General features: G+C 34.7%; 1 protein-coding gene across 1 annotated transcript; it reads right to left on the bottom strand.

The window, feature by feature from the left end:
• Positions 1-1,011: 1,011 nt before the first annotated feature.
• On the bottom strand, positions 1,012-17,366 carry LOC128997527 (uncharacterized). Its single transcript, XM_054423167.1, has 9 exons — positions 17,162-17,366; positions 12,880-12,940; positions 11,925-12,014; positions 8,356-8,493; positions 7,394-7,540; positions 6,387-6,470; positions 4,016-4,110; positions 2,142-2,288; positions 1,012-1,289 (listed from the first exon to the last, which is right to left on the bottom strand). The coding sequence occupies exons 1-9, from the start codon at positions 17,214-17,216 to the stop codon at positions 1,012-1,014; spliced, it is 1,095 nt and encodes a 364-aa protein (XP_054279142.1). The 5' UTR covers positions 17,217-17,366.
• Between the last annotated feature and the right edge of the window lie 1,777 nt (positions 17,367-19,143).

The raw sequence follows: 19,143 nt of genomic DNA, 5'->3' as shown, positions 1-19,143 counted from the left end.
ACAAAGCTTGAGTATACATATCTGCAATAAGCATTTTATACTTATATGCCAACCCCGTACGAAGGACGGGTGCTCTGCTAGTCTAGTATAAAATCAAATAAATTTGTGAAGTTTGATCAAAATATAGGTATATCCATAAACAAGCAAACTACAACATTTTACAAAATTCTCCATAAAAATTGATGTTAATAATAATATGTTGTCATCATTTAATTTTGTTAGGCCTATTCAGTGATAAGGAACTAAGGCATGGTGTAAGGAAAAACATAGGTGTGCTATTACCGTCATATGCTGACGTCACCCAGATTGCAAAAAACCATTTCACCATTTAAAAAAAATCATAAAAACAATAACGATAAAATAAAAACAAACATATACAGGGTGTTTCAGTAAAGCGTAGCGGCCTATGCAAATTCAGATTCTACATGCAAAAATAAGTAAAAAATGTAGAATAACTTTTTTTCAATTTCGGCTTAGTTTGGCCGTAATCCGCCATTTTGTATTTTTTTGAAAATAATTAATAACTCAAAAACACTTGGAGATATTTTTATGAAACTTGGTATAAACTTTAAGTCTACAGGTATAAACATTCTCCGAAAACATCTTTGATCAGGCTCATCCAGTTTCAAAATGGCGACCATTTAAAATCTTTGTTTTAATGGCCGGTTTTCATTGAATTTTACTTAAAAAATTTTTAAATGGCCGCCATTTTGAAATTTGATGAGCCTGATCAAAGATATTTTCGGAGAATGTTTATACCTTTAGACTTAAAGTTTATACCAAGTTTCATAAAAATATCTCCAAGGGTTTTTGAGTTATTAATTATTTTCAAAAAAATACAAAATGGCGGATTACGGCCAAACTAAGGCCGAAATAGAAAAAAAATTATTCTACATTTTCGACTTATTTTTGCATGTAGAATATGAATCTGCATAGCCCGCTACGCTTTACTGAAACACTCTGTATATGCAAAGTCGCTACGTGTGTCATGGCCTTAATGGCATCTTGGTCTTACATTTCCGCAAACGCCATGCATTGCTCACTTTTGTTGGGTTTAGTGAGCCATACCTTCATGGAGTCAGCATTCTGTATCTCAGGGATGGCCTTTGTGATGGCCTCCGTGGAGTCAGTCAAGGTCCCACATCTCCGTGGAAGTCCCAGGTTTGAGTTCTCAAATGGTACCCTTAACAACAGGGCTTTTTTGATTTTTTCAACTAAAGCTGACCGGTTATCATATTTCCTCAATTGAAGGAGAACTTTCCCATTCGTAGTACATCTGATTGACTTGTCTGGGATAATCAAATATTTGACCCAATGGGTTCAGTCCCTATCTAAAGGGAAGGGGGTTTTACCATACAGTCAGTGGTTTTACGTAGCTGACCTTCTTAGGGCAAGCCCCGTAATCTTTAGGACAGAAATAAATGAGGCCACCATATTTGAATATTGCATAAAGATTCTATTGAGTGCAAAGTTTGAGGAAAAGATGTAGGTAGTAAGTAGGGTTCACCCCTAATGTTTTAGTTTCACACTTACACAGTAGTAGCCTACGCTTACAGGATGTTTAGCCAACCAGGAAATGGACGTGAATTTTGTATGAAATTGGGAAATTTAAATAATCTATTAGTATAACATGTTTGATTTGTTTTCATTAACATCTTTCATGTTCACGGACACATAATCATCGTCTTCTCCTGCGATGGTGGCAAAATCCTTTCGTCAATAAGGATTAAAAGGGTTATGACCCCCAAAACCCCTTCCTTGGCTACGTCACTGGTTCAGATCGAATCATTTTGGAGCAATGGGACTACTTATCTGTGATAGTTTGAATAAGTTTTCAATATGATTGTGTATGTGGTTATACTTAAATTCTATTTTAACGTAGGTACATTTTCACTTAAACAAATACTTCAATGGATTTTTGCTGGTGACATGTGTTTGGGAATCCTTTCAATTAAAGAGTACCAAAGGAGAGAATATAGACCTAAAAAGACTAATTGGCAACAAACCTAGTTAGGGGAAAAACAACAATTGTTGGTGTTTTAAATTTATTTTTAATCCTCAAAACAATTTCGTCATGAGCGGTCGGATTTGGATGCGAAAGAGGAAATCATAGATCCATCCAGGAATAAAACTATTGTCACGAGGTTCTTCTTCAACTTGATGTCCCAACAAATGTTTAATTGCTGATGTAAACACTTGTAATTGCATCAGATAAAAAATCAGAGGTATTATCAAAAGGGCAATTGTCATAAACTTGATATTGTCAAACAACCACAAAAACTTCTTACCTAAAAGTAAAAAAAAAAAACAGTTTAGACTATGTACATGCTGAAAAACACGAGTAAGAAATAAAATATTGTTGAATGGAATATTTTAATGACTTTTAAAAACATCTTGTGTGGACTATAGCATGTCTCGTCTTGCTTCTGTAGTATCGACTTTTTTGTAGATAAGATTGGTACTGGAGAAGGGGAGAATTGTCTAGGGGCTGGGCTCGCCATCAAATATGAAAATGCAGGTTTGATTCCATGGAAGATCGATTTTGGACCCAGATTCCATTTACCATGAGGCTATCATTAGTTGCATAATTAGGCAAAATAAGCTATATTCTCATTGAGCCTTATTTTATGACAAAGAAATCGTGATATATCAGTTATATTTCCTCTTCGATCTTTTTGACCTTGGTGTTGTCTCATAGGAAATTTTTAATGCTAAAGAAATTGTTTGTGTAATTTTTTCTAAAATTACCCATTATTTTGTAATTTAAGTTATAAGTTAACAAATTACAATGGCCACAATTTTAAAACCAAATAATATTTGTTAGAGATTGTAGTGCAAATGGATTATTGATACTTATTATATCATATACCTAATCTCATAAAAATATCTTTAATAGTTTTAAATACTAAAAACAAAATGGCGGACATCTCGCCAACAAAGCATTGTTTCAAAACATGTTATTCTTGATTATTGTTTTATTTTGATTGAACCCATAAAACCATTTCCTAGAGTGTGGCTGTTTACTTAGGGCCTATTCACACTGGGCCACCATGGTGGCGACACCGGTGGCGACACTGGTGGCCGGTCAAAATGTGCATGGACCACCAGCTCAGCCACCAGTGTAGCTGCAGCCACAAATCTCACATTTGGACGTCGAAAAAGCAGGTGCTTGGCGTATATATATATTTTTAAATTGTGAAAACATAGGATAAAACGTAGTTTTTGGGTTCATCCGTTTTTAAGAGGACTTTTACGCTTACTCAAGAATGAGTGTTTTAAGTTTTGATGAGTTTCTGGGACGTCTGAAATTAAAAATATCAGGACAATGTACGAGACTGTGGGACAGCATACCTCCAGAAGAGAAACTGCTACAGTACGTTGAGGCAAATGAAATAAAACATAGTTAATATGCCATTTATTAATAACACTGTAAAACCTTGACACAATGTATACATTGCAATGACGAAAAGATGTTAATGAAATAGGGTATAAATTCTTTCCTATATAAAACAAACGTTTCCCCATATTTATTATCATAAAAGTTTATAGTAGACTGAATGCCAGCTGGTAGTAACCGGTGGCGCTGCCAGTCGCTCCAATGTGAAGAGTCCGATAAGAAACCATGGTGCGACGTGGTGGCGCCACCAGACTGGTGTCTTTGAAAATTGCAACCCCGAGCCACCGCATTTCTAGTCGCGCGGCCAGACGCGCCACCAAAGCTCAGTGTGAAGATGTCCCATTTAAATCAATGATAATGTAACGTAGCCACTATGGTGTCGCCACCATGGTGGCCCAGTGTGAAGGGGGCCTTAGAAGACAACTTGTTTAATGCCATGATAACTGCAACTTTTTGTGGACACATCTGCAAAAGCCACCACCTATGATACTGCAGTTTATTGTGTATCCACAGTACCTACTAAGCTTTATTTATTTCAAACTCATTCAAGCTAAGAATAATAAAGTTCATGTGGACAGTTATGAAATAATTGGCAACATTTATCTTAACCATGCTTACTCCTTTGTAGCATTGCGTGAAAATTTCCTGCCTGAGGAGCATTAGGGAGATAATTTGGTTTTCTGTCTGTGTCACCTTTTACATCTGGTTCCTCACTGAAAACAATGGAATTAATACAAGTAAATCAGTCTTTTATTCTGTCAAATTCCATAAATTATGGTCTTTTGACTTAATGTTTTTAAAACACTCAACCTAAATAGATGCAAAACTTTTCCTTCCTCTGTTAGGGTGCAATTTATATTTATAAAAATATAGGTGTCCGTTAGCTCGATAACTCAAGCAAAAAACAAGGTTTAAATTTATTCAAACGAGTTTGCTAACCAGCATGATCGGACTATGGGAACGGTGGTTTATGGGGGGTTTTATAGGATAAAAATTTTGAGCCTAAAAACATAAAATTTTACATTTTCTTTCCAAACCATTTTGAAGAGCTCAAAAAAACAAATAATTTAGTATATTGAAGCGCTGTTATGTGCCTTGGAGAAAATTACAAAAAATTGTAAATTGAGAGACCTAGACTCCCATTTTAGATTCCCATGTTAAAGCTGTCAGTATTGGACTAAAAATGGACGTGGTTGAGTTTGAGCCAGTGACAGAGTGAAAGAGCATTCACTGACTATTTCACCAAGCCAAAGTAAAAGTCTACAGCATAATGACGTATACTAGCATCTTGTTTGCCACACCAACACTTACTAACAGACTAGCTTTGTTCATGATCTTCATTAAAACCATTGAGTATACACGTATGAGAGTTGTCACATAATGCTAGTTGTTACCGATTTTGGCTACGTAGTTTGGGCAGCTGACGCTTGGGTCACGGTAGTCTGTCGGTAGTGCAGTGCGCCTCTGAGGACCTTTTAACCATTTTAGTATTAAAAATTTATTATAATACAACAAAACTAGAAACAAAAGAATTTCATCAACAAATATGACATTTTACAACCTACAATGAAAGCATAATCAAAAACAATCAAACTGCCTTACCGACAAGCATTCGGTGAAGTAGTTCGGGCCGCTGACCCTACTCTGGAACAGAGCTGTACAGGTAACGACCTCCATTAAGTGGCTACTCTAGTACGTGTATACTCAATGTTAAAACTGAATTCTCAAAGTTTACTTTGTTTCTGAAATACCAATACAATAATCTTACAAGTGGTTTTAGTACCTGAGTATTTCACAGCAAAAAAAGGTAGAAAAAATATACAAGGGTCGTTTTTAAGTTAAAGTTTCCTACGATCTCCTGTTATGGCCAATCCAGCTAAATAAAATCTGACATCAGCATCCTAATCTTTCTGTTTATTTTTTGTGTTCATCGATCCATACCATTGGCATTTTTTTACCTTTTTTGTAAGGGAACGTTGCAAACCCTGGTCTTGTCACTATCTAACATCAACCTTTTGTCGAGCATATAGCATAATGATAACCCAAATATAAATGGCATCTGGGTCTGGTAAAATCTAATCTCACTTGGGATGGATCCAGAGATCTTCAGGTTTGAAGGGGAGCACTATATACTCAACCACCGAGAAAACTTTTTACTTCTCCTCTAGTGTCCTAGTTGGTCTATATCCCTATGGGACAAAACTAGTGACGTAGATAAATTGATAACAACGTGAGGGAAAATACACTATTGCCAGGTACGAATTGCGTTCTCAAATTATATTTCTATTTCCTAAGGTATCAATCCCTATTGAACTCCATTGCTAGTTGACGGACGTGGATGGAGACAAGTATTTGAGTGTTTGTTAAAGTGCGTAAGAGTTGGAAAGAGTTTGGAAGGGGTTTGTAATATTTTGCATGGTATATAGGCCGTCATCCATCCCGCGCTCATTCATCCAGTAACCAAAGAAGACTTTATTTTGGTATGTGGATCACAACGTGACTGAACTGATATGGGATATTTCTATGACTATCAAGATCAATGGTAAATCCTTAAATCTTAAAAATGCTGATCAGCAAACCCTTTAATCATTGTATCTACAGAAACTGATTAACACCCGCTGCACTGCCTTGGTTTGCGATTGATGTGTTCAGCCTTTTGTTTACCGGTACTCTGTAAGCCACTTATGCAATTTTTTTATCTTCACACACTTTTCTGTATAGGTAAATCCGGAAATTGATTGGCAGAGCATGTTAAAAGGTGTTCGACCCCCTTCCCATCACACATATTTGCTAGCAGCGTCAATATTCCCTCTCATTGTTATGGGCTACTAACATCACACAGGTGTTATAGAATAGTAGTAAAAGAAATAAAGAACATGGCTGGTGTCAGATTTGATGGCTATCTCGTCCGTGACAGGAGCTTATTGGGGATAATCTACAGAAGTTGAAGATAAAGAGATTGAATACAATAAATTGATAAAAGCTTTACCATTCACAGTTCGAGCAGGTAATTGAGGATATATTGTGATTTTCTGAGTCACTCCCACCACAGCTGTTTTCTAGTTTGAATGATCTGTAAAAAAATTATATCAGTGATAAAGTCTGATTGAAACCTGGCTTTTCAAACTCCACATTTGATGGTGTGTAGTGAACTGTGAAGTGCTGTGAAGTGACAAGCGGGTAACTCCGTAGAGAAAACTAATGTGAACCCTGGAAAGCAATAGATAAGTAGTATGACTCGTGGAAAGTCCATATCTAGGTAATATTTTGCAGTATGAATCAGTTGCCAACTCTTCCTTTGAAAAAATTTCACTGTCATAAACCATACACATCTTTGAAATAACAAATTTATTACACACCGTTCACAAAATTCAGGCGATTTGAGAGGAAGCGCTTCCAATCCCGGATTGGAAATCCCACTACCTCACCTTAACTTGCTGAAACAACAGCTGATCAGCTGATATAGGCTAAATTAAGCTAAAAAGGTGGTGGGGGAACTCAGGAAACCTTCCCCTTAAACCACCTTAATTTTGTAAATGGACTATATAATACAAATTCCTCAAAAAATTTACATGAAACTAACCGCAGCTATCAGACAAGAAATATTTAATAACTCTTTCAATATCAAAATCATTATGAAACAAATTAAAAAACGTAACTGCTTACATGGGATTTTGTCTATAATTGTATACCTGCTTCTTGCAAATCTTCAAAAGCATAATATACTATTACAATAATGCGTACAATAATCCTTTTTTTATTTCCTGTTACATGGCGTACTCAAATGGTTTGGAAACAGCATTATCATTAATCAAAGTAAGATATTTCCATTGGATCCATTCTTTCACTATTCCAGAAAACTTGAATTGCCACTGGACCAGATTAATCAGGGGGATTTTTTGTAGACATTACACATTTTATCAGAGCAACTGTTGCTCTTTTTTCCAATGTGTGTGTAATTGGTTCTTATCTCAATGAGGATGTAGCAATACTTACTTTCCGTACATCAAATGCCGCCGACAATCCAAGCAGTGGAACATATTGACCTGAACACCAGAGTCTGTGGTCCTTGGTGGAATTACTTTGTCTCCACACGACATCGTAGACTCCGGCTGTGGTTCGTCTTTTTCTGCGGTTACATTGCTGTGGAAAGTAAAACTGTTTGACTGCAAATTGTTGATAGTTTAGGAGGTTTTGTTGCATATGGGTCATAGGAAGCTGCACCACATTCAAAATGTCGGCCAATATCTTTGCCAATTCACAATGATGTCATCTCCTAAAGACAGTGGAGCGAGTGGAGCAGTCGCTCCAGGGCACTAGGGGGCAGGGGCGGCACCAGGCTAGGATTTTTTTTACTATGTTGTAAAGCGTGCTAGGAGCGGAAGGAAGGTGAAGGGGAGGGAGGAGTACGGGACTCAGTAGTAGGTATGAGTCCAAACTCCCATATGAACTGCAAATACTGGAAATATTTGACCAATCACAGCGCTGCATCAGGCTCTAATGTGGCGTTTGGTACTCCGTCCAAACAGTAGTTTTATCTTTTGCCACGAGCTCTGAGTGCTGCGATCCATCAACACAATTATTATGAGATCACTGATCAGTCAAATAAGAGTTTGAATACTGTAGTGATTCGTAAGGTTATGTTTATCGTGCTACAAGCAGGGGTATTCAAGTTGTTAATTTATTAATATAGCACTGTTCCTCTGGAAGTGTTGTTTAGTGATAATAATGAACTATGAATTCGGTTAAAAATATTTCTACAAAGGTGGTGTTGGTACAACATTGTACAAAGGTGATGAGGTGGTAATAAGAACAGAGAGTTGAGTTAAAGCTGCTACTGCTGCTAGGCCTGCCAAAACTCTATTTGGTTATATATTACAATATCTATTATTACAATATCCCAATGGGGATGTCAAAATTGTTAACTATGAACATATATTTATTCTCATTTGACGTACCAAAAGTGAGATTTATTTTCCGCAAAGTCTTCTATCAAGCTGCGAGGAGTTGCGAGACTGTTAGAGTAAGACCGATGAAGCTCGGACCAAGTTGCTGTGTACTCATGGTCAGACACCCTCCTGGCAGGCTCCCCAGACCTGTAAAGATCGAGTGATTTCATTGCACGTTTGTTAATCAGCCTGTTGCTGGCCCAATCCTGAGTAAAGTCAGTAATTGTTTAATGGTACGGTATAGGTAAAAAACAGTGGAGCAGGGCCGTCCGCATACTTGCTGGTCGCTTCTAGCCTAGCTTGTTATCTGGCGGAAAACTGGACACACACACACACACACACACAGTGGGGCTCAGTCAGTCGCTTGTCAGCTATCTATCTTTTTTAATACAGCAGGACTCAATAAATTAATGTAAGTAAGGTTTATTCTGTAAATCGGTAAAGAACGTCCTGGGATAAGGAAGAACAAACAACTGAATTGTCGGAGTTATAATTTTTTCAAAATTATTTATAAAATGAGAGTTGTCAATTAATTGTCGTTTCTTTGTACCACATATTCAGTGACAGTTCTAAGGGGGCTATTGTGGCTAAAGCCATTGGACCTTGGAAATATAAATTTAAGCATAATAGTTTTTGGATACAGTTCTAGAAACAGCTTTAAAAATATCCAATTTTCCAGGGGAGGACACCAGGACAAGCGAGCACAGTATGGCACTCAACAATTTTCTCCCTGTATAATATTCTGCAAGACGTGTAAGTCTTAAGCAGACATGTTTCTAAGTTCCTTGATAGTGCATATCTTGCTTGTATGCAGCTTGTGGTTAGTCCTATTTGCGTTCACATAACATTTGGGAAATTAAATGAAAATTTCTTTATCAGGCAAAGCTAGGGCTCTTGCCTCTTAACACTCAATCATATAAGGTATGATTATAAGGTATGATCAGATAAGTTATCATCTTTTACACTTAACCTGACATACATAAAAATATAGAAAGAAATAAGAATACAATGGGATTACTTAATCAAATTAAACATATACATATTTTACAATTTAAAAAAAATGAAAAAGAATGCAAATTTAACAGAAAAAAAACACATTTACACACTCTCGCATACACTCATCAGCAATGGATCAGTCGTGCTTGAAGTCGGAGGCGGAGGTATCAAATGCAAAGGTGTCAAAAGTATACAGGGTGTTCATAAAGGGGTGTCACAAACTTCAGGGGCTGATACTAATCAATCTAAACAAAAAAATTCATATAAACTGTAAGAAAGGGGATTAACCCTGTACCCACGGTGATCATCTACGCAGACACTGTTCACGTTACACTTAGTCGACCAGTTGGTGTAAACAGAGTTGAACAGTAGCATGAGCTTCAATTTTCAAATTCCTTTCCCAGCTGACGTGAGCTGGGCAATGACCGGTAGGGCTGACTTCTGAGAAACAACTTTAACCTATAAGCCACACACCCTATTGGTAATCAGCCAATGAGAAGGTCTTATGAAGAAGGTGGAGGGGTGACGAGTCTTGGTGTTGGGGGACCTGAGAGGAAAAATCGAGGAGATTACGGTGGGCTGGAACGAAAATCGGTGTATTCGGAGTGCGTGTGTCTGTTCGTGTGCTTCAGGGACCATTAGCAGCATGTAAAAATAAAACTAAATTTATAAAGATGTAAAAAAAAAACAAGTAATATAATTTATTTAACTTCTTCCTTTCCGTTGTAAATCTTTAGTTTTTTTTTGTTTTTTCAAAGTTCTTATTTGGTGTTGTCACCCTTTGTACTTCTTTTGTTTTATTAGGTACACGTTTAGTCACACCTTAAGCAGTCTTATGTCTCTTACACCCTTTCACCACTCTACAACAACTAAGCGAATTTAACTTTAAGAGACCTTATTTTAAGAGAGACATGGGACTCACAAAACATAGGTAGAACAAAGTTGTTTAGCCGCTAGCTGCCATTTTGTATTTTTCACAAAACAGTTTATATCTCAAGAACTATTCAAGCTACAGAAACTAAACTTTGAACATACATTTATTGTGTCAAGAGACAATTACAAAAAAATAAATATGTAATTTTCTTTTAAATTAACAAAATGGCGGCCATTTAGAATCTTGAAACTTAAATTACTAAAATATGGCTGATTTTATGAAAAAATTCAAACCCTTTAATTTAGCATTTTAATTCCCCAAACTTTTTGAACTTGGTATTCATTGATAGGAATTACAAATGAAATGCTAAATTAAAGTGTTCTTGACATTTTTCATAAAATCAGCCATATTTTAGTAATTAAAGTTTATAGATTTTAAATGGCCGTCATTTTGTTAATTTAAAAGAAAATTACATAATTATTTTTTTGTAGTTGCCTCTTGACACAATTAATGTATGTGTAAAGTTTGGTTTCCGTAGCTTGATTAATTCTTGAGATATAAATTGTGTAAAAAAACACACACGAAATATAAGCTAGCAGCTAAAAGAATTTTTTTTCGACCTATGTTTATATGAACTTTTTTTAGATTGATTAGTACTATCAGCCCCTGAAGTTTGTAACGCCCCTTTATGAACACCCTGTATAGTCAATGCTGGATCTCAAACTAGAAGGCATTAAGAGGAAGAAAATATAAGTGGCTTTGAAAAAAAATCTCTTGGACGTTAGAACACTTTAGGTTATGAGGGAAGTGGCGATGCAGGAAATTTGTTCTAAATCATGCCCTATTTGTTTTAACTATGCCACAGGGAGAGATGGTGATTACTTCTCTGTGACTAGGCTGTTTTGATGGAGAACGCCTTCACAAAAGAAACGCAACAACAACGCGCTCCTGTATTGCGGGTATTGCATTGACTTTCTGCAGGCGTTTTAAACGTTTTTTCGTTTTTTTTACAATCAATCTCGTCTCAAAAAAAATCTTGATCATAATTAAATCTCATCTCGTAGAGCGAGATTTAAAAATTCCAGACGATTCCCCGAAATCTCGAGACCCGTCCATCCCTACTTCATACAAAGTTTGATAATACAGTAAATTATAACACACACACATATTATAAAATCTAGCATAAGTTTATGTGCCGCTGACAATATACCCCGAGTGAAGGGAATTTTTTCATCCTGACCTGGTGATGGAGCTATTAGCTCCAATATTAAGTCATTTAAGCGACTAATGTTTGAACTGTGGGCCAGAAAGGATTAGTAGGCCATTATTGTTTATTAATAATTATTGTTTATGGACATTTCCCACCAATGATCATAAAACTGCAGTTCCACAATGTTTTTGTAGGTACCTGGGCACTTGGTATCTGATCTGTTTTAGGTGGAAAAAACTTGACGGGGTTAGTACTCAAACCTGGAACACCAGCAAATTCCAACACCAGGAATCCACACTGATCTGTGTGGATTTTTAAGAACTACACACTAGAAGTAAGGCTGATCAAAGTTGACCAGATACAGACGATTAGAAACTATCACCCTTAATATTTGAGTTTGTCTTTTAACAATAATTTAATTAGGCCTAATTTTAAATAATTAAATTAACTAACTAGGACAGGCCAGTGAAATCAGACCATTATTTATGAAATACTTACATATTATGTATCCCAAAAAGGTTTGATGACAACAAATTTCTCCCATGGCCACTCACCTGACCAATCGTACGGACTGATGAATTTGACGGTCTAACACAACAAAATTTGTTTATCATTGTTCTACTAAAACAACCAAATACTTACTTCATTATATTGAGTTTTAGCCTCCTGATCACATTTAAATACTAAATAATGGTGTAAATACCTGCATCTATGTGATCAATGTGTTGCTAAATTCAAATGAAGCAAGAAGACATCTGTACTGGCCCGACGATGACTCCTTTGTGAGTCGAAACCGGTTGCATTTTAGCATCACATTGATCACATAGATGCAGGTATTTACACCATTATTTAGTAAATACTTACTACTTATATACTACTTATATACTTACTATTTAATTATACTGTTACATTTATGGAATTTAAACCTATGCTAATAGTTATATCATTTTAATATTTTAGGCCATATATTTTTTCCCCCAATCAATTCCGGAATATCGTTTTGAAATTAATAGATGCACTGTTTAAAAATAAATACCCAGCATCACAGCCAGAAAGTCTAACAGCCCACAAACGTTTTGGGCTCTTGAAAATTTCTATGGTAAACTAACTGGACGTTGGCTTGACATAATATTTACTATCTTTAATGAAATGTACTTTAAGTCCTCAATTAAATATATTAAATTCAGTAAATCTTATTACAGAAGAAGTTCTACATTTTCCCTCTACGTCTTTTTCCGTCTGACTAGAACGATACTTGATTAGAGGTCTCCAAAAAATTTAAAGGGGGAGTTTTGAAAAAAATCACTTTCCCGTTGAATATTCATATTCAAATATTTATTGGCAGTCAACTGACCTAGTTTACAACATATTGTGTATGTAAAAAATATATATTTTTAACGTTTACAAATTAGCCCATAAGATTTTAATTTCAATAGTTAAATCATTCACTTACTTTGCCTTGACAGGTCTCATCTTTTTTGGCAATCTAGGATTTCTTCGAAGATATTCTGAAACTAACGAAACACTTATTTTGGAAATTGTTTACAATATCTTGAGTCTGCTACAGGCCACTCTAGCACATATTGGGTACAGTTCCACAGAGAACATGCGATATACACAGGAGGCCTAATTGTATTGGATATAGTTCGCAGGTGATATAATTATGTCAATTTGTCGATAGTATTGAATCTGCACGTTTTAAACCACAGGATATTTTCAAGTAAACTTTTTAACACTGTACCGCGGCTAGGGTAGGTTAGTTTCTACTTAAAGTTAGTTACTAAGTTTGGCATAGGTTATTTTAGTATATGCAATATTACAACAAATAATTTAGAAAACTAAATACAACAACTAATTTAGATAAATTTACAAAAGCCATCAATTTGTATTTTTGTCCGCTTTTTTCTAGAGTTTAGAAAATTAAAATTTGGTAAACGGCACCTTGTTGTCATTATCATTAACAGACCTCTACTAACCTAACCTAAACGCTACAGTGCCCTGATTGAGGGGTGAGTGGTCTCTTCTTGAAAAGACCCATAACAGAAAATCATCAGTTACACTTAATATTCATATCGAATAGGTACATATTAATTGATATAGGGATGTTCGAAAGAAAATTTAATTCAATAATATTATATCTCTGCTGTCTGCGGAACTGTACCCCACATGATGTAGGCCCTACCCTCTAATGACATGTCCCAGAATATTAAACTATCAAGACGCTTTTCAATTTAACCTACATTAAGATTGCTCTATGACTCATTAGTTTTTTTGGAGATAAATTAGGCCAGAGACCACTCCCAACCCAATTAGCTAGGTAATTGAGATGTCAGTAAACTTGAATATTTCATAGTTAGATGTATGTTAGAGATTCCTTATACTTGTTTTGGAAGTAGGCCTAGTATCATAAAAATTATTTTATTTTTTCTCACTGCCTGTAAATGATAGCTTCACCTGGAATTAAGTGTAACTTCAATATAAACCCAATGTTGTGCTGTTAATGTTGTAAAGTAATTTAAAGAACACCCTTTTGTATAATCTAAATGGCATCAGTATCGAGAGTATAGATTGTCCAGGCATTAAAGTAAAAAATAATAAATTCATTAAAAAGCTTAAATACTTTTAAACAACAGCAATCCAATTGTACAAATTACTTGTTACTTTTATGTTACAAAAATGAAAAATTAACAAGTTCAACGTAGTTATTTATACTAACATAGCTATAAATAGCTAATTATATACTAGACCTACCTTACTTAAAACAAACACTCTCCTTTGTGAACAAATAAACTTGAATTTGAACTATTTTTGTCACTTTGTTTTGAAAGTGTATCGTCAAAACGAATGAATGCCAAATAGTTGTCATCTGTTTTGAATTATTTGTCAACAATATGTGACTAGCATTGCTACCAAACTTAGATAACCATGCACAGAAACTCAATACTAGGTATTAACTGTATTGATCATATGTAAACATGCATTATTTTTTATGAAGTATTTTGAACTGAAACCACAAAATATGTGAATCGAAGAGTTATTTAATGTGCCAGTTGATCTATGTATCTTCTATCTGTATATTTCATTCCGTAAGCGAATCGATCCCCACAAAATATTTCGAGCTAGGAAAATGGTAACATGGATGTTGAGGATTTTTTTTAAAGCGTAAGGTCCAAGGACGGTGGGAAAAATATCAGAAGTGTCAAAAATTGCCCCTGCTCTGCCCCACAGGTGTCTAAGATCCGGCCATTTTCTAATGGTAGTACTGCTACAGTGTTTCTATAAGCTGTTTTAAACATACCAGCTGATGTAAACATTACGTATTTGTATGTTTGATTTTAGTGTTCTGTTTTTAGGTTAGAATGGTAATGCAGTGTTGAAATGTTTCATGTTGGGGGAAGACCGCGATTAAATGACTAAAAAGTGTGTTTTCCTACAGCCATCTGACAAAGTTGGCTTCCTTGTACTGTTTATAGTACAGAAAGCTGCTAATTGCTGCATATTTATACTTTGCCGTACGGTTTATACTTTTCCGTACGGTTTATACTTTGCCGCACATCAGGATTCCAACGAAACAACACAAAACAGCGTGGTTCTATTATGCACGTAATCCGTGTACGCTTGGAAATAGGTTGGCAACACTTTAAAAATAATAATACTATGAGCAGCTGATTGACTATTATAACTACGATTTAACCTGTCATTTCGTGTTTATAGTTTCGGTATTTCTGAACTTTCTGGACTTTTCTTTTATGCTTTTATGCTTTTATGCTTTTAAACGTTTTTAAAATATTCCTACGATCTTAACAAACAAGAAAATACCTTTAAAGCATTTTTTTAAGGCGCGGAAACCACTTCAAATTACAAAAACATACGGAACTATATTCTCAAAACGCGGAGCATATTTCTTGCCGAGGTAAAATAGCGGAGTGATACGGACCGCGGGTACTACTTTCTCTAGGGCACCATTTGTGTTGCCAGCTGAACCTAAAAACGTGTTGTATAGTGTTTGAAAGACTAATTATTTATATGCTTTATAATGACTGTAGGAAAAATATAATGTGTAACACGAGTAAAAAAGGCCTTTGCTGCACTCGAGATCATTCCGCACTCGCCTGCGGCTCGTGCGTAAACGTTGCTCTCGTGTGCAGCAAAGTGCCACTTTCACCACTAGTTACACAAATAACTAATTTAATTTACATTGCATACATAACTATAAAGCAGCAATAATATTGCTGCTATGGCCCCCTATTTTTAATATAATTGGTTTGGAATAGTGCACGAAGACTTCTTGATCTATTGCAAGCGTAAAGCCTATGTTATGAAGTATATTTCATATTGCCCTTTTATTGGTAATGTTCAAATGAGCTGATACTTTGAATAACTAGTTTTCTCTTACATTTAGAGTTGTACAATAATTCGTAATTTGCTTTATTAGCCTTCAAAAATAAGCAGTTTGTTTTTAAACGTCACTTATTGTTTTATGTTGATTTAGTTGATTTAAAGTAAATTATGTGAATAAATAGTAAACCACACACGAATACAACCTATACTAAGCATAGAATGATAAGATAGTAATCTATAGTTGGGTATGTGTAATCTAAGGTTAAATCTATGGTAATATCGTCGTTTTCTTAAAATCTGAGGGATCAAGAATAATCTATAAAAACCATTTTCTTTTGGTATTATTTTTTCCGGTACGCTAAACATAGAGTATACGTTTCGCTGTTTACATCTAATCTCTCTGTTGCTTAACCGCTGGTATCAGAACCAAACATAAGTTTTAAAATATTCCACAAAATAGAAATAATTACAAATTACGGACATGAAACACGTGCATCAAAACCGACTTCTACGGCCCAAATAATCAATTTTGGCTAAAAAATATATTTGCAGTATCCAAATACAATGGTACCTAATACATACATTGTATACTAAATACAAAACTCACACGAAATATTTGTTGGACGTTCGTTTGAGCAGAATAACTATTACATAGATGGAACTGACAATCTCTTTGCTATCACAGTATAAGTTTGGGTGTTGACTTTAGATGCAGAAAGTAATATTTCGTATCCAAATTCAATAGTTTGTCGCGAGAAATAATACAGAACAAGAGTACATATTAAGTAACCTTTATCTATTGCAAGTACATCTATTATATTTTACCTTATAGAAGCTTATATACAACCTTAAAAATTTTATTTGATACAAATTTATATGACTGCAGACATTATAAGAGAATAATATAGAAAATGTTTTAATTTGTCTTTAAGGGTAGAATCCTACGGTAGCCTTTACAAAAAGATAAGAATAGTTTTGATGAAAAACAGTGTTGATTTGTTTTATAATAGAAATTGTATCATAAAACATTGGGGGACTCGGGTTCAAGTTAACGGGTGGGTTTATCTTTTCATCTGATGATGCATTTTAATGAATGCTATTGGACCTTCAACTTTTGTAGAGAAAATAGATTTTTGTGTTATTCGTGTTCATAAAATACGACTTACAGACTACCAACACAGTTAAAAATAAGGAAATAACTGGCAAAACAAAATAAATAACCTCAACACAACCAGATAGTACTTAAGTCCTATATAGAACTATAGTTTAGGTACTATGATGGATTTTTACTATATGGAAAACATTAGAAAAGTAGGCATACCTAAGCCTTATTAAAAATCTATAAGCAACCCCTGGGAGTATTACATCCATTCTTAACCCATATTAAAACTCACATTTAACGTCATTGGTTGGAACGACTTCTTCGCTGACGGCGTGTCGAATCCTCATAGTATGGTTAATGAACTTTATCTCAAATACTCGTATTTTCAAGCAATCGACGATATGCAAGATATTCACTTTCAATTTCGAAATAGCATTTACAACACCTCTTAAACAATCACTTATGTATAAAACAAATACGTGCAGTATCTCTTGAGTTTAGGCAGGAAAATAATATTTACACATTTTGAATTTTAAAAACAAATAGTCTATTTATTTGATTTAACAAGACCGATTGTACCAGCTGATTTTCTATACTCCAAGAAAATACAAACATTTTTTTTGCAAAACAGCTAGGATGTAAAATAAAATTTGGTCCCTAAATTTAAGCTCATATATTATAAATGCAAAAATTGTAAATGCAAAAATGCCAAAAATAAACGGCAAGATTCACAGGAAACTTTGACAAGTATATCTGAGTTGTTAAAATAGCTCCTCGAAATTGTTTACCAAAGTAATGTTAGAATAATCAGCGGTATACCAAAATATACAAATATATAAAGAGAAAACACTGAAATTAAATCAATACTCTACTAAGCAATTATTCTTTAATCACCTTCCAAATTTAAAATACACTTGAATATCTTTATTGTAACACAAAGGTTTTTGGTGCAGAATTAACACAAAATACCAGTTATGCCCACAATAATTAATTGTATCCATTTATATAATGGTGTGTGAGTCTCAAAATATCGACCCACTCAAAAACAAAACACCCTCTTAATAAGTTTAAATTTTTTACGATTCCCTTGGAACTTCAGGGATTTTCTGTTATGATAGTAACTTTGGAAGCATGTTCGGTTTGAAGAAATCGGATTAATTCAAACATTTTTGCGAACAAGAGCTCTTCAGTCTGGATTTGAACTTGGATAAGCGTATTAAAATGATCCCTTCCATTTTAAACTGCTTGATATTTAATTTTGATCGGATAATAACAGTTACGGATAAAATAATCCCAATCGAAACACCAACTTTGAAAATAAGTTGTTAAAACGTGGCATGTGACTTCAAAATTAAAGCTGGTGGTTAGTAGTTACCTCCTTAAAGTGTGTCAAACTGTGCTATTTTAAGTGCTTTGGGTTTCATATAATATTCCTTACGCTTGTTGGATTCATTAGCCTTATACATAATTTAAATGCATACTTCCGGTAATGTTTGGGTAGGTAGATACGTACATGCTCTACCTTTTGTGATATTACAGTACCAACTTTAAAATTATTATGACTATTAAGTTTACCAAATATAGTTTTCTATTTATTTAAACAAACATAAAGATATTTCTAAACTGTTATATGATCCCAGACAACAAAGGGTAAAGTGCACTCTGTAAAATTTAAATAGAACGTTTTAAATATGAAAACTGTGTTAGTTGATGAAGAAAGTATCCTTGAGTTAACTCTAAGCTGCTAGACCTATTGTTAGATTACCACGATTAAACAGTAGGTTTATACGAAAGAAAAGGTCTTTTACAGTTGCATACTGACTTGACTCAATTAAACTACTTTTAAATTCTAATGCTTGATATATCCTGATAATTAGACCAATTCGTAAATTACAAGGAAAAAATGTGGTTTGGATTTCACTATAAACTGTAGGTCCCTTAGTTGCCATTAGCTGCATGGGCTATTAATTGACAGCTGTGTCCAAGGACATGTCGGCCTTAGTCACTAACAAGACTACAAGATCGCGCCACTCATCCTTCACTCATATTTGGGTTAAAATACGCACATAGTGGCGTCCCCATCCTATAATAATTGATAATTATTGATATCATGGAAATGGGACGTATACTTCGTGGCAGCGAATTTTAGCTATACGGTTTTGAAATATTAAGTATTGAATCCAATTTTCCTCACTGCCAATAAACCATCATTGTATAAGCCAATTGTCAGTTTATAGCCCGCATTATTACGTTTTTTGATTGCTAGTAATAAAC

This window comes from Macrosteles quadrilineatus, unplaced genomic scaffold, assembly GCF_028750875.1.
Source record: "Macrosteles quadrilineatus isolate MER2022 unplaced genomic scaffold, UCM_ALF_1.0 Scaffold_6__1_contigs__length_79288215, whole genome shotgun sequence".
Classification (NCBI taxonomy): domain Eukaryota; kingdom Metazoa; phylum Arthropoda; class Insecta; order Hemiptera; family Cicadellidae; genus Macrosteles; species Macrosteles quadrilineatus.
Note: the sequence above shows the minus strand (reverse complement) of the source record. Positions and strands in the feature narration are given on the sequence as shown.

Excerpts from the sequence above, each read along its gene's own strand:
- LOC128997527 (XM_054423167.1), bottom strand. The coding sequence starts at position 17,216 with ATGAGGATTCGACACGCCGTCAGCGAAGAAGTCGTTCCAACCAATGAC. Across the intron at positions 7,541-8,355 it reads GAAAATAAATCTCACTTTTG|CAATGTAACCGCAGAAAAAG; the intron begins GTACGTCAAATG and ends TACTTTCCACAG. Across the intron at positions 1,290-2,141 it reads TCAAGTTGAAGAAGAACCTC|ACAAGTCAATCAGATGTACT; the intron begins GTGACAATAGTT and ends TGATTATCCCAG.